The sequence below is a fragment of the Coffea arabica genome, chromosome 5c, assembly GCF_036785885.1.
Source record: "Coffea arabica cultivar ET-39 chromosome 5c, Coffea Arabica ET-39 HiFi, whole genome shotgun sequence".
Lineage (NCBI taxonomy): Eukaryota > Viridiplantae > Streptophyta > Magnoliopsida > Gentianales > Rubiaceae > Coffea > Coffea arabica.
In genome coordinates, this window is record NC_092319.1 from 34,837,932 (window position 1) to 34,865,175 (window position 27,244).

Here is a 27,244-nt window from a genome sequence, read left to right on the forward strand (position 1 = left end):
TTGGCCGATCTAGATGTGTTGATTTCATTCTCGATATTCTATATGGAAAAATAACTGTTGCACGGGAAAATCAAGAAGAAATGCACCAAACCCATTTGGACATGCAATTAAAATTTTGAACAACTGTTGTGGAAGAAATATCAAGGGAAAATGCGCCGAGATCAATCCACACATTCAATTAGTTGAGGCCTGATTTTTTATTTTTTTTTTTTGTGGTAGGGGGCCGGGGGGAATTTCAGTGCTTTGTATATGGAAATTAAGCGTTTGAATAAAATATATTCATCTAAGGATTGATAAGAAAGGTGATTACGGAAGATGTTAGTAGATTTACTTGTCACTCAACTCCAAATGCCTTATCAAACTGAGAATCTTATTTAGAAGCTATAGATTTCTTTTTTTTTTTTTTTTCATTTTTAGAATTTTCATGGGAAATTAATTGTTGGTTAGCGATACTACAAAAGGTACCCTTCTTTTTTTGTTTTTTTGTGCCATTGCAATAGAATGCAGGTAGATCACACCAATCATAATTTATCATTATGGGAAGAGTATAAAGAAAAACGGTTAACAACACTTCCCTCCACCCCACCCCCCCCCCCCCCCCCCCCCCCAAAAAAAAAAACCATGGAGTGGTAACACTTTACCACCCTGAATTTCAAAAATATACATTTTGCCCCCTATCCCCATTTCCCAAGTGAATTATGTTTGTCTTTTCATTTTGACAAACCCATGTGCACATTTTTCTTCTCAAATTTACCCCAGTCTTCCTATTTTCTCGGTAGTCAACTTTTAGCTTGTTGCGTTTTCTTATTATATATTCATCAAATTATTCTGCTAGTACATAATGTGATGATGGAGAGCAATTTGATTAACTTACTATGTAGACTTATGTATAATCTAGCATCGGTTTAAAAAGGACTCCACCCGCCCCTTGCTCCCACATTATATATACTGTATTATAATACTAATATGTATGTATGTATGTATATGTGTGTGTGTGTATTGTAATTTAAAATTAATAAAATGGTATTTTGTTGTGATAAAATAATGTACCCTTTCATGGTAATTTTTTATGTTTGTAGTAAAAGTATGATTTTTTTTTAATGTCAATTTGCTGGACTTTTTATTTGTCACATGTTGCATATTGTTTGTAAAAAAGTCCATGTATATTGATTTAGATTTTGCATAGTATCAAATGTGAAAAAAATGAATGATAATTGCTATTGTTATTTTGGACTAAATATTCAAAAGACTGATAATTGCGACTGTTATTAGTGTTATATATATTTTTAAAAATTATGTCAAATAAAAAATGATAATAGTCACAATGGGAGCACCCACTGGGTAGTGAAAAAGGTGCAAATAAGGCGATAGTTGGGAGAGTTTTCTTATTTAATTTATACTATAATTTAATATCATAGCATGCAACAACGGAATATTATGGTGAATACATAACAAGAAAATACAACAATATAAAAGTTAACTATTGAGATAGTTACTTCCAAGAGGTGAAGTTAGTTCACTTCTTATTAGTGGCTCTTACGTATAATTAAGCTAATGGATTAGGTTTGGAAGAGCAGCACGGCAACATAACATAGCCCAAAAATCCCAACAAACACATAAAAGAACAGAAAGCAATAGCAGATCTGAAGGCTGTCGCTTTTATGACCAACAAAAGATGCCCAGGGTTTGTACACAAAAGAAGCTAGAATGCCTTTCAATCGAGAATGCCGCATGGTAGCCAATGGAGCTGCTACACTAGCTTATCCCTTCTACAAACTTCATTAGGTGCAATTCTAATTGTTGGTTATGTGAATTTACTTGCTTTTACTCTTTGGCTTAAGATGCCATTCTACATGTACTTTCTGGTTTCTTTGACCCAAACTTGTGTATTGGAACTTGTATTTATTAATTAAATGCGTTCTAAACCGTTCAAATGAATTTTTGTTTCCAACAAAAATAAATATAAGAATGACCTTCGTTCTAATATGCCTAGTAGCTTATAACTCAACATGTCAAAGAACAACTATTAACCAAAGTATTATCTCTTTCCATGTGGTGCCATTCACCATTTTGAATTTTATTTTCATTTCTCAATCCTAAAACTAATATGACAAATCCCGTCCAAATTCAAGTACGTACTACAGTTTTTAGTACTTATTGGTGTTCTCATCTTGTTTTTTTTTTTGTAGTTATTTGTTGAAAAGTAATAATGTATTTCATAGAATTGATAATGAATCTGAAGTAATATTCTCACAATATAACGATTCACTGAGAGGGGTTTTGAATCTTTTATATTCCTTTTAGAGTAAAATACCATTGTATCAATGGATGTGGTTGGGCCACTTTTTACTAATGATGGTTTCTATGTATTACTTCCATTATCTTATTTAAACTAGTTGATATGTGCCTCGCACCTTGCCCGGATGGTGCTGGTGCAATGACCATTTTGAGATTTTTTTTATTATAGTAATTAATTGTATTAGTAGGATATTTATGTTGAAAATGATTCATAAATTGTATTTATACTATTCAATATGTAGTTTGGACATTGATTTATGGTATTAGTTTTAATAGAAATAGTACTGTATTTATAAGTTGTTAGCATTAACAAAGGTAGTATTTACATTGCTATCATATAGTCTTACCTGCTAGCAATAACAAAAATAGAATATTGTGTTTGGATTGTATTTTCCATGGTTTTTCATGGAAAAATTACTATATCGATTTGATGTATGTGAGGAAAAAAGGTAATAAGGAAATGTGATCACGGAAAATAACATAATTTTCCGACGAAAACTGCAATCCAAACAATTCATCTAAAGTTGCAGCTAGTATGTCCTTAGTTGGACATGAGTAGTGATCTATATGTGCATTTGTAAGGTTTGTATTATAGCTCTGATGTTGGGAGTCTTGTCAAAAGCCTCGTATATATAGTCAGTGCTACATAGATTCGTGACACAAAAGATTCTATTTATATTGATGAAGTTGGTTTATTGTGTGCTTACTTGACCTTTGGATTCTTGGCTTGCATTTTGTAAATAGTATTTTTGGCATTAAAAGACATTTTTGGCTGGTAATTATTCCACAAAATACTATCAATTCGGCAACTTAACCACTCATACCTGATAATGCAAGGGATTCCATGGAAAAGGTGCTAAATATTGTGAATATTTTTGGCATTAGGATAGCTATTCCGCCCATTTTATCAAGGTAAACAAGACGTATTCTATCATAAATCGTACCTGCCGAGGAAAAAAACTGCAGCACCAATAAATCCATGAGAGATTGTCTGTAAAAGAGCTCCATTGAGTCTAGTATCAGTTATAGAACCAATCCCTATCATTATGAAACCTATATGAGATACAGAAGAATAAGCTATTCTTTTTATATTCTTGTTTGCAGATGGCTTTTTCTTAGTGTTCTTGGTGACTGGGGATTTGTTCATTGGCTCTTTGGTCTGCTCTGCTGTTGGTGAAGTGGATTCATGTGAAGTGTAAGTAACAGGGCCAGTGGTTCCAAATGTATCTGTTAATTCGACCTGGCTACCAGTCACTTAAGGAATTGTTTCATGCTTAGATTTTTCACTCTTTTATAAAAATTCAGAGAACCAAATAATAAAAAGATACATAGCATTAGGGGTACAATTCAATTGAGCAGCTTGACTCGAACTTGTGAGTAACTCGGTCAACTGCTTGATTTGATCTCACTCAATGCCAAGTTTGAGTTGACCTCAAGCTACTCAATTGAGGTTTCAACTCAAGCTCGAGTATGTATATCATATTCTCGAGAGCTCGTCGAGCTCTATCGAGTACTAGGTGTAATATTTACTTAATATATTATAAATAATAAAATTATTTTTTAGGTTGATTATTTGCAATATTTACTACCCTAACTGTTTGTCGAGCTCGATTACTCGAGCTTGCCAACTTCTTGAACTCTATCGAGCCGAGTTCCAACCTTATTAATATTACGTTGAGTCAAGTTTGAGCTTTGTTCAAACAACTCGCTCGAGTTCAAGTAGTGCTACAAGGTATTGAGTTCGAGTAGTACTGCTAGGTATTGAGTTTGAGTTCGAGTATAATGATACTCGAGCACGACTCAACTCGACTCGATATCATCCTATTTAATATAGGCGTTATATTCTTATAAACATTTACAGAACCAAATATTAAAATCATAGTTAGGCAACCAAACACCAAGTACAAATTGTAGCAATATGTGATATAAAAATGATCACAACAAAATGAAGAATCCTAACCAGAGTACTTAGAAAAAATAAGAACAACAGAGGATTCATCAATGAGAGAAACAAGTTTATACAATACTCACAAAAGACAACTGAACTTCAAACAGCAGAATGAAAACAAAAATAAACCTTTCTGTCTGCACTATGACGAACACAAAGCCAAAATTCTAAAGCCTGCTCTCTTTTAAACCTGCATTGTCGACCTCTAATGCAACTAAATAGATCATTTGAAAGCCTTTAATGCAGCTAAATACATCATCTGAAGGACCAAAATTAGCCACGCAATACTAAACCAGTGAATGACAATTGCAGAGATCATCGGTTGCAAAATTAGCCACTCAAATTCATACAACCAACCGGGACTTCTCCATATCATCAGATGCAATGCAAAGGGTAAAGTCAGAACCCACTATTGCTTGCACCGTTAAATTTTTTAAATGCAAATTTTTATTCTCATCCTAATTAAACTATCCTAAAAGACAAAAAAAGCCAATGATTCTCAAATAGATGAAGTTACTAAACCATGGGTAAAATCGGTATACAGGGGCACCATTGTCAAAACACAACCACCCAATAGCAAATGTCAGCCACAAATTTGTGAAGCAACACACTATAACGACACGGCACCTATGGGTCCAAAGTTACAAAACCACCACACACTCAAGGTGCCAATAAGGGACCAGGGACGAGCAGAATTGCAGTCCAAGGACCAAGGTAATGAAAATGCATCTGATGGTAATAGCTGATAATGCATTTTTCTCGTACAAATAATTGAATTACAATGCTAATGTGACCATTCATAACACTATTCACTCTTTTATACTACGACGACTAGTTTATTTTTGCCTCTCGCAACGCGTGAGAGAGAGTGCCAAGTTTGGAGTTAAGCCACCGGTTTGTTTGTGCAGCTAAGAGTGCTAGTGTGTTGAGGTGTTGAGATAAGTGTGACAGTTAAGTGCAGATAGTGCTCGGTATGCATACATATACGTGTGCATATACAGGCAACAACTTCGGTCCACCCGGTCTATGCCCTACTTGTAGACTAAGAGTTTCAGAATTTGTTATGTCATTAATATAAATAGGGATAATATCAGAAACCTCAGGAGAGGTTTCTCTTAATATCACCTGACACCTTTAAAGTTTTAAAAATATCACTTACTTTTCTTATTTTTATTATTTGTGTAACAAAATTTTTAAAATTCCTAAACCACTCTTTCACTTGCTAAATGAAATATTTCTAAATCATTTTGTTCACTTCAAGAAAATCATCATCTAAAAAAATAATATATTGTAATACTACCACATCATAATGCAATACCTTATAAAAATATACATTTAAAAAATAAAAAAAAATTGAAAAGAAATACACTTGCACCAATTTGACTCTATATGCTCAAAACCGATTTCTTATGAACTTTATATTTTTTTTTTCAACATCTTCTCAACCCTTATCCAAACTATTAAATTGAACCAATTATTATAAAAACCAACTCAAAATAAGTAAATAAATCATACCTCACTTTATCACAATCACAAAAAATAAAAGATAAACAAAATTTAATTTATTATAATTTACAAATAACATATTGCATAATCATCCAAAAAAATGAGTAAGAGAAAATGATGAGGAAAAGGGAAAGAGAAGAAAATGACTTTCGTTTATTATTTATAATTTTTGAGTTTCATTTATTTGATATGTGAATTATGTGTTAAGTGAGAGTTAATATAATCTTTTTACAATTATTAGGGGAGGTAAGTGATATTTCAAAAACTTCAGAGGTATCAAATGATATTAGGAGAAACCTCAAGGGAGGTTTCTGATATTATCCCATCTATATAAGATATTAAAAACTCACAAACTTGCAGCTCCGTTTAACCATGGTTAACATCATTCAATACTTTCACATCATCTGTCTTAGAAGTAAGAGAACAAATTCAAGTTTCTCTTCCATTTCTTCTCTAGAGAAAAAAAAATGAGAGTAAAAGTAAAACACTTAATGGGCGGGAAATTAGAAAGAGATAAGAGAGGAAAAAATAACATCACACTTATAAATTCCATTTCATTTGTCAATCTACTAAGAGTAGATTTTACATATACGCTTCTTGAAGAGAAAATAAGCTGGGTTTATTTGGATTGGCTGGCTACTAGGAGGAAAATTGCAGATAGTCAAACAACTTCCTCAATCTAAAGTAAGTTGTAAGCTAATGATTGTTTAGATCTTTAAGTCTTTTATCACGTGAATTAATAGACTAATATCTTGGTTTTGTTGATTTTGAGCATCATGTTGTAGAATTTTTGAAGCTTAAGATATATTGGAGAATTGCTAGATGATCTTTTGATTAAGAGTGTAGCTGAGAGTTATAACCTAATCCAGGTCTGGAAACATTAGAAATGATTGTCAAAAGTTTTTGTCTATCATTACCATTAAATTGGCCTTTGCTAATGAATATGTTAATTGTTATCATAAAATCCAAAAATAGGGATAATCATGTGAGGTTTTTTTTAAATCATGTAAGTGTTTTTCCTTTCCTTTTGTTTTACTAAGAGAATGTAACGGTCCTGAAAGGAAAAAACCTAGAGCCCTCTTAACGTTTCGGTGGATATTAGCAGAACTTCAAGGTGGCCATTTTGAATCCCTGTTGTTATTTGCTTATTATGTTTCTTGGTCCACATTTTATGTTCACTAAGTCCTGGCACATCATAAATTAAGTTGATAGTTGAAATCTAGTGCATAAATCATTCAAATACTTCTGATTCTATGCCGTATTATAAAGAAAAATCAACTCTTAAACTTGATGGATAAATTCATGAGTTAAATTTTTTCATCAAAATTGAGGTTGTAGTTCTCACAATTTCTTACCAATATCAGCTTTCCACTGCTAAACAAGACGAAGTTCTCCAGCTCCTTTTCCCTTGCTATTCCCGGATTCAATTCAAAAATTGCTGTTGGAGCTTTTCTTGGCCATTCGTGTCTTGGTTTTTTTCATGTTTGTGGCTTTAAGTGGAGGATTTTACATGGGTTCCTTCCAGTTGCCATGGTGATTGTTGGTGAAAATATGAGAGTTCAAAACTGCCCATGTTTCATGAATTGTGTGAGCCAAAATCGTGCATTCCAAGTGTTTGAAAAAATAGAAAACCGAATTAAAGAAGTAAATTTTTTTTGTTAAAATAGATTATTATAGCTAAATCATGGCCTGAAAATATTTGTTGATTAAAATTTTGAAATTTTTTGAGCCTCTACGAAATAACTTTTAAAGTTAAAGGTTGTTCTGCTTTAATCTATCACGTTGTTTGTTGTTTTTGTTAATTTAAAATTATAGTTGCATTGTAGAAACCATAAGAACGTTTTGGGGTAGGTTTTGTGAATTTTGATCAAGAATTGGATGACTTTTTAAAAAGGGAGTACTCGGCTAAAAATTTGATTTTTGACCTCTTTTTGTGCATTTTTGGTTTTAAACTAAGTTTAGAAATAGATTCTACATGAAAAATTGAGTGGGAAGGTAAATTTTGAAGATCGAAAAAGCTCGTCAACGACTAACGACCGACGGCAGTCTAGCGACGGCGCCACATCGGCGTCTACCATGGCCACAAGCTGCCAAAGCTTGGCCTGGCTAGAGAGGAAGAAGAAAAGAGAGGCAAAGAAGAAGAAGGAAAAAAAGAAACAGAAGGAAAAAAAGGGGGGGGGGATGGGCTAGTTCTTTATTTTTTCCCTAGAAGCCCAACGTGTTTATTATATTTAGATTTGTGTAGTTTTAATTGGGTTAGTTGTTATTTTAATGAAAATGGTTTGCATATTTTATTTCGAGCCAAAGTATCTATTACCCAAATACTAAGAATGACCCAAAATTGTTTCTTTAGGTCTTCTTATAAAAAGAAAATAATTTTTGCTATGTGACCCCTAACTTTTGAGTAATTTTAGTATGATGTAAAAATTTTAGATTTCTTTCATTTAGGTCCTTTTTATTGCATTTTGATCCTTAAACTTTTCTTAATTTAATTTTGACCTGTAATTTTTTCAAAAATTATGTTTTGACCTCAATGCTTTTTATTTTTACAATTTAGTCTCTATTAGTTTTTTGATTTCTCAATTATAATTGTTTCCTTTGTCTAATTATTAATTATGGTTCACTTAAATGCATTTCCTTTATAAATTTTAGGTATTTTAAATTTATTTACATTTTTTGACATAATAAAGTGACTTTAGTATTGATGTGACTCCCGTTGATGATGAGAATCTCGACGACGAACCCCCGGACCGATAGTGATATTCACAGGTTTGAATTGTGTGGAATTTCCTACTCCGGATCCCTCTAATTCCTGTGATTGCGACCCTTCTTGATTCACAATCAAACGAATTATCGAACTCTATGAATTTGTTAGATGACGCCACAATCAAGGATGTTATTCTTGATTGATATGCCAAAATTGAACACTTGACGACTCTAGATATTCAAGGAAAGCTCATAGAGCCAAAGAGAGGAATCTCTCAAGAATGATGTTTACAAAAATCGTATTCTAGTAATCTGATTATTCAAGAGAGAAACGATGTTTTTATGTGTCTTACACCATAATTCCTTAACACAACTAATGGGTCTTGAAACCCAACCCATAAGCCTAACTAAAGGAACGGCTCCAAGCTTAAGAGTTGGACCATTTTATTAACTACCAATTCGGTCCATATAATGATTAACTGTGGACTAAGCTATATTTGGCTATAATTAGAAACAAAATTAATGAAACTTGAATTGAAAAATTCGGTCCTTAATCTCTTTCTTCCAAACAACTTCGAGTAGCTCCTTTAATGAGTAAGTAACTTGACACTTGAGACTCCATGCTCACATCAGTCCCCTCCTCTTGAAGGAGATTTTCCCTCAAATCGAAGCACTGTTTACAATAGAGCACATCGGAGAATGTCTTGATGAACGCGAGCCAAGAAACATGCCTTCTATTTAACTTGATCATGAACCAATATGCACGTTCCAACTCACATTTCTTTCGCTAGGAGCTCAAATCATTTATACCTTGGGTAGCTTCGATCACCACTTGTTGAGGCTTACATGTGCAACTTGTCATCACCCTTTGAACCTGCGCTAGCTCAATAAAAACACTAGGCAAACAGACATGAAGAGGGTTAGTAGAAAACAAGTCTTTCTCCTCACTTTTGACTATTCCTAGCCACTCTTGTTTTTCCTCATTTTGTACAACAAATCTCTCAATCTCAATTGAGCTCTCTGATTTTGCAATGATTGACTCACTCTCACTCAATTCTAGCTCTGGTTCACTCTCTTTTTCTTTCATGTTCTGCTCGAATCTTACCTCATACCTCACAATCTCATTTTGCATCTCACACAATGTCTCTCCAACTAGCTCTTGACTAGTAACTAGTTTAGACAGAATTTTAGACACAGCTGGTTCATGATCAAAGCTTGGATGCAAAACAATGGTATCCTTCTTAACCAATGGTGCAGTAAGATCCTTAGATGATCCTTGAGGATTGTAGTCAACTAGTTTCTTCACATAAAACTTCCATACTCGATCAAATCCTTCTTCAACTACATGATTAGGATTGGAAGTGGCCGAATGAACCTTCTCTTTTCTTCTGGAATATGTTGGCTTTGAAGAGGTAGATTGTAGGGAACCCCTCCTCTTGGCATCCATCTTCTCTATTCGATCAAGTCATCTATGAAGAGGTCTAAAAATATCATCTAAAACCTGATCAAATTCTACCCTCATGGCATCTAAAACTTCATCTAAGCTCCTCCAATCTTGATAACCTACAAAAACAAGTTAGTAACAAAAGTTTGTCCTCACTTCACTCTCTCACGTATATGCACTCAATACTCATGTTTACACTCAAATTTCCCTCTAATAATCTCACCAAAGCTCTCAAATGGCATCTCGGTTGCCTCCCTTGAATAGGTAAGAATCGCCCTCAAAATGTTCTAATTCAAGCTCTACCATCAAGTTCCGTGGTGTAGCCAACTAATGATTGTAGTTGGTGAATTTCAGGAAACTTGGGATGAAAACTCAACTTTTGGGACAATAATGAGGCTGGAAATTTACTAGAATAAAGTTGGAAGTAACAACTTTAAACTAGTGGAAGTGATTCGACAAACTAGTTCTAACGATGATTCAAAATTCGGAATTTTTTTGCACAACACAAACTGGAACTTTGAAGAAGTATTTGAGGATGAAAATTACTAGAATTAACTGCTAATTAATGACTCAAACAACCAGCAAAGTTGCGACTCAAGACTTGTAAGAATGACACTTCAAATCTGGAATTTTTTGGGCACTTTGAAAATCTGGAAATTTCTAGAAGAAATTATGACCTAACGAGCTGGGAATTGTAGACTTGATGCGGTGCTCTATGGATGAAACCTATAGCTAAAACTATTGGAATATGTAACAAAATGATGACACAAGAAACTGGAAATGAACTCGACTCAATGTTCTAGTAAAGATGTGACACGACTGCAACAAGGCTGGAACATTCGATTTTTGATAGAAATTCTGGAATTTTGTCCGAACCTTAGGACCTAAATGAATTGGGAATTAGATGTGATTTTCTGGGTTCTAAGAATGAAGAATTTGGCTAGACGCTACTGGAAAAAAAGGACTAAAATAATGGAACAAGGAAAAACTAAAAACTCGACGCAAGACAATTTGGAACTTGGTGACTCGACTCTAATTTCTGGACTTGTTCGTGACTGATTGTTGTAATCTGGAATTTTATTTTTTTTTGGACTATGATATCTTGAAACAAGTCTGGTTCGATCCCCTTTTCCCACTGGTTCAAGGATTTAACAGCTAGCTTCACAAGTTTCCCAAATGATGTTGGAATAAAGGCTGTCGGATTCAGGACTTGTAATCCGAAAGGGATTTGGGTTGTAGCTGCTGCTGTTTTGTTGTTTTATTGTTCAGCTGTAGTGTCAGTCTTAAATCAAAACACCAATTTGGGTGTGATTTCTGGTGTCTAATGGTTCAAGTTTTGTGGTTGTAACAACAAAAATTCGTGGCTGAAATTCTGGTTAAGATTAAACCAGTCAAGAACTCAAGAACGCAAGGCTTAGCTGCTGGAAAATTTGCAGGTTTGGTATAATCAGCTTTTGGCTCCCAAAAACCCAGAAAATTTCTGGAATTTCACACAAGAATGTACAAGATATTTCCAGAATCAAGAAACAACAGAAGTTTGTTAAATTTTCCCCCCAAACAGCTCACAATCTCTCGATTTTAAACAAGGACAGTTTTAGGGTGGGACAAAGCTTCAAGATTCGAGTTTGTTGCTTCAAGAACTTCAAGATTACAATCAAGAACTTCAAGAAATTTGGTACTTCAATTCAAAAACTCAAGAATTATGCAAGGTCAGTCCAATTTTCGATGCAAATTCCTGAATCACAACCAAACTCTAACAAGAACCCTAAACAACGACTTCGATTCTTTAAACAAAATCACGACTAGAAGTTTGTTGCAAAAACTAATGATTGTATATCATTTTTCTTGACACAAACTTTCATGAAATCACGATACTGTTGTGGTACAGAACCTAAAATGATAATTGGTGAGGAAGGTACTCGATATGTATTCGATTGATGGAAACGCAAATTATACCCAAGCTGAATGAATGCCAAGAACAACTCAACTTTTATTGAACAACTTCAACTTGATTACAGAAAAGGAATTGGCGGGAAGAGAAGGAGATGAGTAAGAATGCAGGAAAACTTTTAAGAAAAGGAAAACAGAAAGGATATTCTCCTTCTGACCACAATACAGGAATATTTTCTTTCTCAATCAATTGCATGATCGTAATATTTATAGTAATCTACTCTAACTAACTCTCCCACTAGCTAACGGCATAAAAATTGCGTGTGAGTGAATCTTCTAGATTCACTGGTCCACTTGCAGCAAGAAGGTCGTGAACCCAGAATGAGCGTGCTTCCTTGCTCACGCCTTTGCGAACTCCTTGCGCCTTCTCCCTTCTTGTTTTCACGCCTTTATTTACTTCGTGCCCTGCTTGCTGTTTTAATTCTTGAAAACACGTCTTCTCTTCTTTCCTCTCTACTTGGTCGCGCTTTCCTTTGATGCCTCCTCACGCCTTTACTCCTTCGGTCCCTGTTATTTCCCTACTTCATTACAATACCTCCCCCTCAACAGCAAACCTTGTCCTCAAGGTTGGAAGGTAGGGAATTGTCTTTCAATCTCCTCAGCATCTTCCCATGTAGCTTCTGCAGGATTCGTACCCCACCAGTGGATTAGCCACTGAGTGGCAGCTGCATTTTTTTTCTTTACCATTTTCCTATCCAGTATGGCAATAGGCTCTACTCTCCAATGTCCCTTTTCATTTGTTTCTGGTAATTGGAGGGTAGGGGTGATCTTGTCTCCCACCTTTCTTTTGAGCAACGACACATGGAAGACAGGGTGCACCTTTGAAGAGCTTGGCAGATTCAGTCTGTAAGCTACATTCCCTATCCTTTCCTCTATTCTGTATGGACCAAAGTACCTTGCTGATAGTTTGGTGTTCCCTCTCAGAGCCACAGAGCTCTGTCTGTAAGGTTGCAACCGTAGATATACCCAATCTCCTTTACTGAATTCCCGCTCACTCCTCTTCTCATCAGCATACCTCTTCATCCTCTCCTGAGCCTGCTTCAAATTCTGCTTCAGTGTGTTGTCCATTTGTTGCCTCTCCCTGAGGTATTCCTCTACTGCAGCTACCCTGGATTGCAGGTAGGGTCCCAGAGCCAATTGGGGAGGGGCGAAACCATATAGTGCCTCAAAAGGGGTCATCTGGATGGCAGTGTGGTGGGAAGTGTTGTACCACCATTCTGCCAGAGATAACCACTGGTTCCACTTTTTTGGTTCCATATGAGCCAGGCACCTGAGGTACATTTCCAGCACCTGATTCACCCTCTCAGTCTGGCCATCAGTCTGGGGGTGATAAGCTGTGCTGTAGTCCAATTTGGCCCCCAACGAACTGAATAATTCTTCCCAGAATTTACTGACAAAAATCCTGTCCCTGTCTGAAAGCATGCTTTGAGGGATACCGTGTAGTTTGCTGATGAAATCAATGAAGAGTCTAGCCACTTTTGGAGCATCAAAAGGATGGGATAAACTGATAAAGTGTGCATATTTTATAAATCTATCTACCACCACCATAATAGTATTCCTTCCTTCTGATTGGGGTAGGCCTTCCACGAAATCCATAGTAATATGGCTCCATGAGTGCTGGGGAATAGGGAGTGGCTGCAGTAATCCTGGGTAAGCCACATGTTCATCTTTGCATTTTCTGCAGGTATCACACTCCAGGACTGCCTTCTTGATTTCCTAGTACATTTCTGGCCAGTAAAATAGCTGTTTGGCCATCATATAGCTGGCTTGAATGCCTGAATGTCCTCCAATTTGGGAATCGTGTAGTGCAGTAATTAACTTCCTCCTGATATCACCTTGTCCTCCTACTACTAGCCTCTTCTTGAACCTGAGAATGCCATCCTGGTATGAGTATTCTGGTGCTAGTGTGGGGGTCAATAGCACCAGAGCTGTGGTCTTCTGAATCCATTCATCCCCCTGGTAACTCTCCATCACCTCCTGTACCCAAGTTGGCACTGCACATGAGATGGCTGTGTACTCCCCTATTTCTTCCCTGCCTTGTCTAGACAGTGCATCAGCAGCCAGGTTATCCCTACCTTTTTTGTAATGGATTTCGTAGCTTAATCCCAACAATTTAGTGAGCCATTTCTGTTGGAGTGGGGTAGTGATCCTCTGCTCCAGGAGATACTTCAGACTTTGATGGTCAGTGTGTATAATGAAATGGTGTCCTTCCAAGTAGTGCCTCCACTTGGTCACAGCCGTCACTAATGCCAGTAATTCCTTCTCGTAGATTGATAATCCCATGTTTTTCTGTCCCAGAGCTTGACTGAGGTAGGAGATAGGTCTTCTATTCTGCATTAGCACAGCCCCTATACCAGTGTAGCATGCATCGGTCTCAATAATGAATGGCTGTGAGAAGTCAAGTACTGCTAAGACTGGGGTGCTACACATGGCCCCTTTTAGTTGTTGGAAGGCATGCTCTGTGTCCTCACTCTAGTGGAAGTTGTCCTTCTTGAGCAGGTCTGTCAAGGGCCTGGCCATAGCCCCGTACCCTTTGACAAATCTCCTGTAGTACCCTGTTAGGCCTAGAAATCCCCTTAGCTGTTTGATGTTGGTTGGTCTCGGCCAGTTTTTCATGCCTTCTATCTTCTCAGGATCAGCCTGCACCCCCTCTGCTGATATTATGTGACCTAAATATTCCACCTGTAGCTGCGCAAAAAAACATTTACTCATTTTTGCAAACAACTGATGCTGCCTCAGAATACTCATTACCTCAGTTACATGCTTCACATGTGTCTCCAGTGTGGGGCTGTAGACCAGAATATCATCAAAGAACACCAGCACATGTTTCCTCATCTGCTCCTGAAAGACCTGATTCATCAGGCTCTGGAAGGTTGCGGGTGCATTGGTCAAGCCAAATGGCATGACCTTGAACTCATAGAGTCCTTGATGAGTCCTGAAAGCTGTCTTTGGTATGTCCTCCACTTTGACCCTGATTTGAAAGTATCCTGCTCTCAGGTCCATTTTTGTGAAGTACTTGGCCCCATGCAGTTCATCTATTAATTCTTCAATCAGAGGCATGGGGAATTTGTTTTTCACTGTTAGCTCATTCAGCTGCCTGTAGTCCACACAGAATCTCCATGTCCCATCTTTTTTCTTAACCAGTAGCACCGGTGAAGCAAATGGACTACTGTTGGGTTGTATGATGCCCAGTTCTAGCATTTCTTTCACTAATTTCTCAATTTCTGACTTCTGCACGTAGGGGCACCTGTATGGCCTCACCTGGAAGGGCCTGGCCCCATTCTTGAGAACAATCTGGTGATCATGGCTCCTTGTTGGAGGCATTCCTTTTGGCTCTTCAAAAACATCTTTGTATTGATCTAGCACATGACTGATTTCAATGGGTATCTGTGCTAGATTTTCTTCCTTCCCCACGGTCACCAGTTGTGCTACCACCCCATATTCCTGCTTCCTTAGCCATTTTTCTAGCCTGCCTCCTTTGAACATCTCCAACTTGGTGCTGATGTCTTCTCCCATCAGTGTTATTTCTTGCTTCCCCTTGAGGATCTTCATACTGAGCTCCATGAAATTGAACTCTATAGGGCTGTGTTTGGCCAACCAGTCCACTCCCAATATCATGTCGCATCCCCCCAACCTTAGGGTGTTGAAGGTATGTTGGAACTGATGCCACTGCATTTCCCACTGCAAAGGCCTATCCAGTCCTTTGGAATCCACCCTTTCACCATTAGCCACATTGACTACCAAGGTTGGCCCCTGTGTACACAGTTTTAATTCCTTTGCCATCTGCTCATCCAAGAAGCAATGGGTACTGCCACTATCAATCAGTGCAGTGACTTGCCTCCCCTTAACATGACCCTTCAGCCTTATAGTTTTGTGCCTTGCTCCTCCAGCCAAGGCATGAATTGATACTTCTATGTGTTCCCCCGCTAGACCCCCATTAATGCAATCACAGAAAACTTCCTCTTCTGGTTCCCTACTCTCCTCCATGTCTTCAGTTTCCTCAGCCAACAGTAGATGTGCATGAGCTTGTTTGCAAACATGCCCCAAGGTATAAGGTTCTGCACATCTATAACATAGCCCATTTTCTCTCCTGTGATTGTATTCTGTGGGGGTTATTTTTTTAAATAAGTTCGGGTTGGAAGTGTTCTGATCAGGGAGTTTGTTGGTGTGTTTGGGGAAGTTTTGGTTCCATTTGGGGTGGGATGAAGTTTTGCTGTGGATTCTTTGGCTATTGAAACTGGTATTGACAGGTTTCTGCATTTTTTGGATTGCTTTGAGGTTCTTTTCTTGGAGTTTTGCTATTTCAATGGCAACAGCTAAGGTTTCAGGTTTAGAGATTTTTACCATATTGACTATCTCTTCTTTCAGACCGCTCATAAAACATGCCTTATAATATGAATCAGACAAGTAAGGCAAAGAAGGCATTACCAGAGCTTTGAGCATCTCGAACTTCTCCAGGTATTCAGCCACGGATCCTGTCTGCACCAGCTTGTTGAATTCCTCGATTGCCTCCTCTGGACTTCCTTCTCCAAATCTGATGCATAGAGCAGTGGATAACTCTGGCCAGGGAATAGCCTCTCTTCCATGAAAAACTCCATGGAACCAGATGTCTGCCCTGTCTCTGAAATAGAGTTCAGCAACCTCAGCCCTCACGTCCTCCTCTATCTCATGTAATTTGAAATACTTGTTAGCCTTCCTGATCCACTCCCTTGGATTTTCCCCATCAAAGATTGGCAGATCCATTTTTGGCAATCTACCATGGACTCTGGCCTCCCTCTTACTAGCTGCTTCTTTTGGTGGATCCATCCTGGATTCATTTGTTCGATCTTCCCTCTTTGAGCTGCTACTTCCTTCTGGTTCCTTCCCTCCGTCACTGATCTTGGCCATCATCTGAGCCATCATGTTCATCATGCCCTCATATTTTTTATCCAATCCTTTCAGTAGTTTTTCAGTAGCATCCTGTCTGAACTCCATTGTCCTCATGGCCTGTTCTACTCCCTCACTTTTGTTGGTAAAGGTTCTGACCACACTCCCTAATTCCACGACCTCTCTCCTCAGAGTTTCATCCTGGTTTTTTGTCATCCCGATGGCTCGCAGACTAGCTCTGATACCACTGTTGTGGTACAGAACCTAAAATGGTAATTGGTGAGGAAGGTACTCGATATGTATTCGATTGATGGAAATGCAAATTATACCCAAGCTGAATGAATGCCAAGAACAACTCAACTTTTATTGAACAACTTCAACTTGATTACAGAAAAGGAATTGGCGGGAAGAGAAGGAGATGAGTAAGAATGCAGGAAAACTTTTAAGAAAAGGAAAACAGAAAGGATATTCTCCTTCTGACCACAATACATGAATATTTTCTTTCTCAATCAATTGCATGATCGTAATATTTATAGTAATCTACTCTAACTAACTCTCCCACTAGCTAACGGCATAGAAATTGCGTGTGAGTGAATCTTCTAGATTCACTGGTCCACTTGCAGCAAGAAGGTCTTGAACCCAGAATGAGCGTGCTTCCTTGCTCACGCCTTGCGCCTTCTCCCTTCTTGTTTTCACGCCTTTATTTACTTCGTGCCCTGTTTGCTGTTTTAATTCTCCAAAACACGTCTTCTCTTCTTTCCTCTCTACTTGGTCGCGCTTTCCTTTGATGCCTCCTCACGTCTTTACTCCTTCAGTCCCTGTTATTTCCCTTCTTCATTACAGATACAAAGTCATACAAGTGCTGGAAACAAGAACGCATGCAATCAACAACAACTATTGCGGACAGATTCAAGAACACGAAACCCTAGTTTTGGTCAAGGCTAGATAGACACCTAGCTGCTGGAAATTTGCAGAATTTCGCTGGGACGTTTTACCAAAGGGACGTGAATTAACAACGAGAATTAACGATATAATCTGGACAAACAAAGAAAATAATGGCTGGAGTTTAAGGACAGATTGTTTCAAAAACCAACTAGAAACAAGGCAAGACACGATGAACACTAAGAAACCCTACCGCTGGAATTTTTCTTGTTGAATTTTCTGGAATAAAACACTAACAACCAACACAATTTAACACCAAAATCTAGACTTAAACACAATGAAAACAACAGAAAAATTAACACGGACAAATTGCAACAGAATAAACCAACGACAAGTAGAAAATTCAAGGCGCGATGAACAAACAAGAAACTCATGAGCAAAAACAATCCTTAGCAGTTCTAAATGGCAACGGATGATCCTAAAACTTTCACAAGACTAACGAATTGCAGAAACACAAAAGATATAACCTGAAAAATTCACCAACTAGTACGCTATTATCCTTCTATAAGAAGGAAAATTGTATCACGAGTTTTCGTCTCCCATATCTGTTATGTTGCATTCTCCTCTCTTTGATCATGTATATTTATATATATACGCCATAAATTTTATTTCTTTGAATCTCATCTTCACATACTCGTTACCCCTTCAAGAGATTTTTTTTGGATCTCGCAAATAATGGGATTGATACCAACTAAGCCTTGAAGGGACATTTAATCCCTCCTGATATCCCCTTTTGGTTTAGGTTTTACATTCATATCCAAACATTCAAATGTGATAAGTTTAATAGTTAGATCAGAAAATTCTGACTAAACCTGGCAACTAACTTAGGTTAGGTTAAAAAGGTGCATTAGGTTTGAGCCGATTGAACTTTTGTCCTCTCTTTTTTTAACTGTGACTCTCAAAATTTTTTTTTCATTTTTAAAGATTTGGAGTAGTCTAAAAAATGGGATTTATTGTATTTTTAAAATTTTTTTTTGGTGATTTAGTACATTTAAAGTTAATACCAAGTGGCGACTTCTTTTGTTTTAAAAATCCATTTTTAGATTATTTTTTGGGCCCACACTGTCACATTTTTAAAAGTTCCATTTTTGGCCCTATTCTTCATTTTAAAAATAAAAAAAACACATTTTTTTCATTAAACCTTTTTTATTTAAAAAATGGGGTGGCGACACTGTATGTGGTTTTCACAAATCTATATATGTATGTTGAGCAAATTATCTGGTTGGCCATTAAACTTTTGCGATCGTCGAGTTTTGGTCACTCAACTATTAAAAGTCTGGTTTTGGTCACTCAAATGTATAAAAGCGAGACGCGAGACCATTCTGTTAGATTTAGTCGTTAACTTCATCTATGTGTCCGTTTGCACAATTTCCAATACTAAAAACAGGGTCAATTTAGGACCTGAGAGTAGCATTCACGCTACTCTCCTCACTACTCCGGCTAGTCCGCTCCCACTACCACTACTCCCCTTCTTCCTCCACCCCCTCCTCCTACACAGAGTGGAAATCCGCCAGAGCCACCTACTACGCCGCCGCGGAACCGGGAGACCCGGTTGGTGAGGCTTGTGGTTATGAGGACCTGGAGAAAATGGGATACGGGAAAGCCACAGCTGCACTCAGTACAGTCCTATTTGAAGGGTCAGATCTGTGGAGCTTGCTTTCAAGTTAGGTGTGTTGAGGACCTGAGATGGTGTATTCCTGGGACTTCCATTATTGTTACTGCGACTAACTTTTGTGCTCCGAATTATGGGTTTGAAGCTGATGGCGGAGGACATTGTAATTTCCCTAATGCACATTTTGTACTTCCCATTGAAGCTTTTGAGAAAATTGCCATTTGGAAAGCTTCCAATATGCCCATTCAGTATCGCAGGTATTGAGTTTGTGTGCTTATTCTTTAGCTGAATTCTCCTTTTCTTTCCTGCTGTTTTTTTTTCTCTGAGCTAGAGTTACTCGTGTAATGGTATATTTGTAGCTGCATCTATTTTTCAGGCCTATTCTGTAAACAATTTTTTTTAATTTTATAAATAGTTGGTAAAATAATCTTTATTAGCTTTATACAACAAGAAGAAGAAGATTTATTTTCAACTTCCTAAATTGACCCTATTTTTTGTATTGGAAATTGTGCAAACGGACACATCGATGAAGTTACGGTTAAATCTAACAGAATGACCTCGCATCTCGCTTTTATACATTTAAGTGGCCAAAACCAGACTTTTAATAGTTGAGTGACCAAAACTCGACGATCGCAAAAGTTTAGTGGCCAACCAGATAATTTGCTCTATGTATGTTGTACACCTGTTTGGTCCGATGGTAGTTCAATACCCGTTGGTTCCTTAATTGACCTACTTGGGTCTCCTCTTAGAATAGATTAGAGTAAGAATAGTAGTAGTAATAAGAATAGAGTAAACGGTTGACAAAAAAATAAAGATCTAAATGAATACATGCTCTGCGAGTTTGTCAACACCATTAAGAAAAGCAATGCGATGAGTAATTGTCCACATTTTAGTGAAACATAGGCAGTAATATCTTAAGACCTACAAGGTGGTAACTAATCAAAATCCCTCAGGTGCTACAAGAAGGCAACTAACAGAAAAAAACAACATGATTATTAGGGAGAGAGGGATGGGTTGGATGGTACAGAAGATAAGAGTGTGAACGACAAATTCTAGGTTTGAGTTCTTCCACTTATATTAAAAAAAGGGTTAAATACAAAAAAAAAACCCCAATGAACTATATACCTTGTTGCAGTTTATCCCCAAAACTATGTTTATAGGCACTTTGTCCCCTTTCATGATATTATTGGACAAATCTACTCCTTTTATTTTAAGCATTGTTATTTTTCTTTTTTCCCTATCATTTTCTTTTTAAATTCTTCCTTTTTTTTTCTTTAAGCATTGTTTAAATAAGCATATTAGATTAGTCAAAATTTGTTTATTTCTTAATTCCATATGTCAATATTTTTATAAAAAAATTCTATGGAATACAAGATTTTTTTTTTCCAAATGTTGAAGTCAATGTCATTTAAGAAATTGAACTATTCAACTATATAATAACAAAATAGAGATATTGATTAATCAATTATTAGTAGTATCAATAACAAAAAAAAAACTACTATTGTTGTTTATTCTTATCTTTTTGTTTCACTACAAATAACAATTGTTAACTTTTCTTTTTTATGTGATATATAAAATGTTACTTTTATTATAAGTAGTTGAGTAATTGTGAACTCTTAATTGGTTTATAGGTAGTTAAATTGTTGAATTACTAGATTAATACACTTTACAATAGACACTACATATATTTTGTAATAACAAAGAGTTTATGACAAATTATTAAGAATGGACTAAACAAATAAGCAAATTAAAAAAGCAGTTTAAAAAATATTAAAATTTTTTATGTAAGTCTTTTCGCACGGGAGGGAAACATTGGTTAGTTCCATGAGAGAAGGAGAAAAAGAAGAAAATTAAAGGAAAAAGAAAAAGGACAAAAGAAAAGAAATGAAAAAAGCTAATAGAGAAAAAAAGAAAAAATTTAAGATAGTACGAGTAGTATTGTCCAAACATATCATTTAAGGGGGCAAAATGCCTATTATTATAATTTATGGGGTAAACTGCAACTGAGTATATAGTTTATGGGGGGTTTTTTGCATTTAACCCTAAAAAAAAATTGTTCAAAGAGCTATCTTGCACTCTTTGCTATGATTCGAAATTGTGGAATTGGTTATGGTCTCTTAGGCATTGTTCTACCTAGGTCATGATCAATTGTAACAATATTGTACAAAACACATTTTTTAGCAACTTTTAAGTATTGTTAAAAAAATATGAAAACAGGAAATGTTATGTAGAATACAATGAACACATAACACAAGTCCAATATATTTGTTTATCATCTTGAATATGTCTAGTATTTAATTTTTATTCCTATACAACGTCTTCAAATATCATTTAGAGACTAATTTTTATATCTAAATTGTAAAAACGGTTTTATCTAAAAGTTAGTAAATCCTTAACATTTTTAGTGGTATATTTGATGATGATTTCCTATTGTCCTTTACATTAGGGGTGCAAAGCGTATATTCTCTTAGTTGAGGCGGACAAAGTGGAATTAGCCGCTAATCTTGTAGGGTTACATTTACACGTACTCTTGGCGGGTCTGCCCATTGTGGCGCGTACTCGAACAGAGTATGTACACAGCCCCCACAATTACAGTTCACACTTCACACCTCACTTTCCTCACTCGTTCGGTCGTTCCTTGACTCCGCATTCAGCCCAACATCAGCGCTCAACTGCGGCACGGACTCCCCTCGAAATAGTCAAATTTAAGCTTCTCTCTTTTCATCAGTCCCTCCCAAAATACTCAGAAAGAAAAGTCTCCTCCCAACCTCACAAGCCTCTCAATCACTAGTACTCTCTTCCAGTCCAAAACCCCACCAACATCCCTTCTGTTCTCTCCATCCATTGCTACACTTTTCTCCATTCTTCCACTCCCTTACCTCTACTCCCTCCACCCCGCCCTCCATTCATCCCATTTTTACACACACAACACACACTACTCACATGTTTCGCCCCCCTCATTGACAACACAATATTGAATATAGCCTCACCAATTATTTCCCAAAAATCCCTTCTTAACCATCTCAAGAAAAGTGAGGAAAACCCCCCCTCCTCCTGCTATCTCCCTTTACCTCCATTCCTCCCTTTTTTTCCTATTTTAACACACACAACACACACTCCTCACATGTTTTTCCTCTCATAATCCAACAAAAACCTCCCAAACAAATTTCCCAAAGATCCCTTCTTAAGTAACCATCTCTCAAAAAAGTGAGGGAAAACCCCCCATCCCCTATCTCTTTCTCCTCCATTCCTCCCTTTTTTTTCCTTACACACACAACACACACTCCTCACATGTTTTTCCCCTTCACTATCCCGCAGAAAAACCTCCCAGATAAAATTTTCAGAAATCCCTTGTTAAACTTCTCTAGAAAGTGAGGAAAGATAAAAGCAGCCAAATTAACCCAACCCAAAAGGCAGAAGGCAAATGTATCCTCCCTCCACAAATCCCACCTTGCCGCCACTTAAAGAACCTCCGGCGGAGACTCCGGCAGAAGCCCTTGACAAAATAACGCGGCTTTTAACCAGTCTTCTTCCTTCTACACTTTCAATAACTTCCTTCACATCTAGATGGCAAGTTCTGCGGTCAAAGCTTGCTTCTCTCAAATCCATGCTCTCGGAACTCTCCGATTCGGCTCACTGGTCGGATAATCTGCTTCTGCAGTCTCTTCTTCCCAACGTTCTCTCGACTCTTCAGCGCGTTCAGACGCTCTGTCAGCAATGCTCCGACCCTTCTTTCACTCCGGGGAAGCTCCTCATGCAGTCCGACCTGGATATGTGTACTGGCTGGCTGTCGAAACAGATTCATGACCTCGACCTTTTGCTCCGGTCAGGGGTTCTCCGGCAGTCCAACGCCATTGTCCTCTCTCACCCCTCTGTCAATTCTTCTAAAGAAGATTTATCCCTCTTTGTGAAGGACCTGTTTACCCGGCTACAGATCGGCGGAACAGAGTTCAAGAAAAAAGCCCTTGATTCGTTGGTTCAGTTGCTATCCGAGGATGAAAAGTCCGCCGGATTGGTGGCAAAAGATGGGGAGGTTAGTTATTTGGTGTCGCTTCTGGATATGAATGCTAATACTTTTATTCGAGAACAGGCTGTTTTAGCCATTTCTATGCTTGCTTCCAATAGCGATCAATCGAGAAAATGCGTATTTGAAGAGGGGGCTTTGGGCCCTCTATTGAGAATTATCGAGTCTGGATCAATGCCGTTGAAGGAGAAGGCTGCTATGGCTGTGGAGTGCATCACTTCGGATGCTGAAAATGCCTGGGCTGTTTCGGCTTATGGAGGGGTTTCTATTCTTGTAGAGCTATGCAAGTCTGGTTCTTCCGTAGCTCAGTCCCACGCAATTGGGGCTGTGAGGAATGTATCCACAAATGAGGATATTCGTTTGGCTTTGGCTGACGAAGGGGCTATACCAGTTTTATTACAATTGCTTGTTTCAGGTACTGCTTCAGCTCAAGAAAAAGCAGCTAATTGTGTTGCAATTCTTGCTTCTTCGAGCGAGCATTTTCGTAATTTGTTGTTACAAGAAAAGAGTTTGCACAGGTTGCTTCATTGCTTGCACGCATCTTCTAGTTCGGATACATTAGAACATATTTTACGGGCAATTTATTCGCTTTCTGGGATGGATTCTGCTTTTAGGATGTTATCCGCATCTACCACGTTTATTGTACAAATTGCTGATCTTATTAAGCACGGAAATGTTATGTTGCAGCATATTTCTGCTTCGTTGCTAGCTAAATTATCAATAAGTGAGGGGAATAAGAGGGCTATCAGTGGGTGTATGGGGTCTTTGGTGAAGCTGATGGAGTCAGCTAAGCCTGATGGATTGCAAGAGGTGGCTGCCAATGCATTGGTTTCACTGTTGGCCGTGAGGTCTAATAGAAAAGATTTGGTCAAGGATGAGAAGTGTCTGATGAGACTGGTTCAGATGTTGGATCCAAGAAATGATTTTGTTTCTAAGAAGTTCCCTATAGCAGTGGTGGCAGCAATTATGGCCAGTGGCAGCCAGGGCTGCCGGAAGCGGTTGGTGGCGGCTGGGGTTTATGGGCATCTTCAGAAGTTGGCTGAGATGGAGGTTACCGGAGCCAAGAAGGCCTTGCAGAGACTCTCCGGCAACAGGCTGAAGAGTATATTCTCAAAGACTTGGAGGGAATAATCAATAAAGTGACTAGCCCCCGCCGATACAGGTAATTTTTCTAGATAAATCAAATCATTAGTATTTCTACCCGGCAGCTTAGGTAGGGTCAAGTAGTCAACTATGCCGAATCATCAACATGGACGAGGCTGCAGTTTTACGCCTCTGGGATTGTCATTAGTATGCGCATGAAATAACTGTTTTATTAGTCTTCTATTGCCTTTCTGCCTTTCCTGATATGAAGACAATATTGCCCTTCTCCACTCACGTATAAATGTGATTTGAAGCGGAAAAATGGGTCAAAAACTCGTTATTGGTCATAATAATCAGGGGACTTTTTCTTTGGAAAATGTTTAATTTGATCAGATCAGGATCATTTTGTAGGGGCCCCAAGAGATGATGAAACCTATCTTTTGGGGCTGCAATAGGGACAGTCTTTTTTGCCTCTGATCAACAGTAACAATTTCTGTTGGTTTAGATTTGGTCAAAGAACAGCAGTGGAGTGTTAAGCTACCACATTCATCTCTTTTCATAACCGAAATATAGGCTGAACTACTAACATTGAAGGGGAAAGAGAGAGGGGGGGGGGGGAAGCTGGTAGCTAATTGTTAAGACCAACAAAAATATCTCCTCTATATATGCCCACAAGATTAAACTAAACTTTCTTACCCTACTTGTCATGTGTTTAGCAAATCATTGACTAACTTTTGATTGATTGATGAGTTGTTTCTCACAAGTGGTGTAATCATTTGGTACATTTTTCTTTGATTATTTGGCAAATGAGACTTTCATGTTATTGGGGGATTGGATCTTGGAAAGAATTGAGTGAAGCCTAGGAGTTAAAGGGTCTCATTTACTCAACTTAGTATTGGGTTCAATTGCCACCAAACACTTTCCTGTTTTCTGGAAAATAAAAAATAAAAAAACTCAGGTTCATCAGTAACATATATAATAGTTAAAACAAGGGATTGGATCTAGCTAGTGAATACCTAATATTTGCGCAAAGAGGAATCTTGATTTATACAATTATATATCATGCTAAGGCTATATAGTTCCAAAACCATGGTATGGATATGGATGTTATAATTGCTGGCTCATGATCCTAATGAACGTGTACTGTTGGTAGGTGTATTATTTATAGGGCGACCGCATTACACGTGAAGGGCAAACTTCTTATTCGTTCTATTCAATCTTTTTGTCTCCCAAACTGCATTTTTACAATGGTTTGTTTGTTATGCAGGAGTTCCTTGTTTGGATTTTTCTAACTGTCAATGTGGAAGCTACGGTTCCTGCACATGTGAAACAAACAGTTATATACACATTGGTATACCCCAAAATTTTACCTTATAAGAAGTAATATATTATCCTTGAAAAAAAAAAATTTGATTATTCTAAATCATATGACAACGGCATGGATGCGGTTTTTAGGATGTATCCTTGTTTTTCTTTTTTCATTCATTTTTTTAGTTTGACCTTTTTGGCAAAAAGGTTTGTGTAAGAAAAGCTAGTGCTGCTGCTGCTGCTGTGTGTGATTTTTTTAGTCATTTTTTTTCTGGGTTCTAAACTCATGTTTGATAATGTAAATGAAGTTTGCTTGTGTTACTCTGTAATGGCCAAAAGCACTAGTGAGAAAGTGTGAAATTAGATCTTTTGCTGTCTTGTGCTCATTTCCTTTGAACTGGAATTTTTCCTTTCATACTGCTGGCTTCCTTCCTTTACGGGATTGACATTACTAGATTGCTTCTTTTTGACTTGTGATCATCAAGTATAAAATACTATTGGTAAAATTATTTTTCAAGTGATAGTCCCCTTCCACCCCAACTGATAGGCCCCCTTCCTTAGCAGGCAGTTTTCTAGAAGGGGCATTGAGATGGGCTTCTTCTATATTACATGCCATGTTATAAAAAAGGACGGATTATTTTTTTTTTAAAAAAATATTGCAGCTGATGGCAACCAATACCAACCTTAAAGCTTTTTGTGTTTGATTGCTTTTGGTTTTCTTCCAACCTCGACTTTGCATGTTGATGTGAATTGATCCCATTTCATGTAAAAGGGGATAGAGAATTGTTCTGATGCTAATTGAAACCTTTTCCAAGGTTTGGTGATTCTTGAGGGCAACTTCTTCCTTTTTTTGGCCCTTGATAACACAATTGAATGGTTCAGTTGGCTAGATTCAGAGTCGGTTGGTAACTTTGAATAATTCTCAAATCTTTCTCTTCCCAACTTTGTGAGATGCAACTGAGTCCCAAAAAAAAAAAAAAAAAACACGCCCATAGATGAAACTTCTTGATTTTTGGCAAGAAAAAAGAAAAGGCCGGGTACGTTACATGTGCCTCTTTCTGAGAACCTATACCTGCATCAAAAAATTCAAAGGGTAGTTTTGGGAGTAAGCATCGGCTTCGGCGTAGATGTAGGGATGGAAGGGGACTGTGAAAAAGAAGGAGATCGAGAGAAATCAAATAACAAATGGATACTTGCTTAGAAAATACCAATGGGGTCCCATCCCATGGTGGTGGTGGTGGACAAGTTTACAGCGACATCACATGGGGAAGATGCAGATGTTGGATTTGATACATCTCTGGCCGGTCGTGTTCAATACATACACTAAGATAGTACGGCCACAAGTATTAGGGTCTGTCAATTGCTGTAAGGTATAAAGCTAGACGCGGTTGAACCACCAGCCCAGCCTTTCAAGGCAGCTTGCCGGAGTGGGAGGCAAGGTTTTCTTATCAATTATCACATTAAAAAAATGTGGATTTGCTTTTAAAAAATTCATATGGATGCGCAGTACATCTGTTTGGTTCGATGGTGATTTAGTCCTCTCCGAATTACTCCTGA

General features: G+C 37.6%; 2 protein-coding genes and 1 long non-coding RNA gene across 3 annotated transcripts; 2 read left to right on the forward strand and 1 right to left on the reverse strand.

Annotated features, from left to right (window-relative positions):
* The first annotated feature begins 6,128 nt into the window (after positions 1-6,128).
* LOC140007509 (uncharacterized) lies at positions 6,129-8,074 on the forward strand. The gene is made up of 2 exons (XR_011814825.1): positions 6,129-6,436; positions 7,117-8,074. It is a non-coding gene; the product is annotated as an uncharacterized lncRNA (long non-coding RNA).
* Positions 8,075-14,324: 6,250 nt separating this feature from the next.
* LOC140007281 (uncharacterized) lies at positions 14,325-16,934 on the reverse strand. The gene has a single exon (XM_072049995.1). The coding sequence runs from the start codon at positions 16,932-16,934 to the stop codon at positions 14,325-14,327; it is 2,610 nt and encodes an 869-aa protein (XP_071906096.1).
* A 5,050-nt stretch (positions 16,935-21,984) lies between these two features.
* On the forward strand, positions 21,985-26,073 carry LOC113690422 (uncharacterized). Its single transcript, XM_027208324.2, has 2 exons — positions 21,985-24,458; positions 25,647-26,073. Exon 1 carries the CDS (start codon positions 22,697-22,699, stop codon positions 24,425-24,427), a length of 1,731 nt encoding a protein of 576 aa, XP_027064125.1. The 5' UTR covers positions 21,985-22,696; the 3' UTR covers positions 24,428-24,458; positions 25,647-26,073.
* Positions 26,074-27,244: the final 1,171 nt, after the last annotated feature.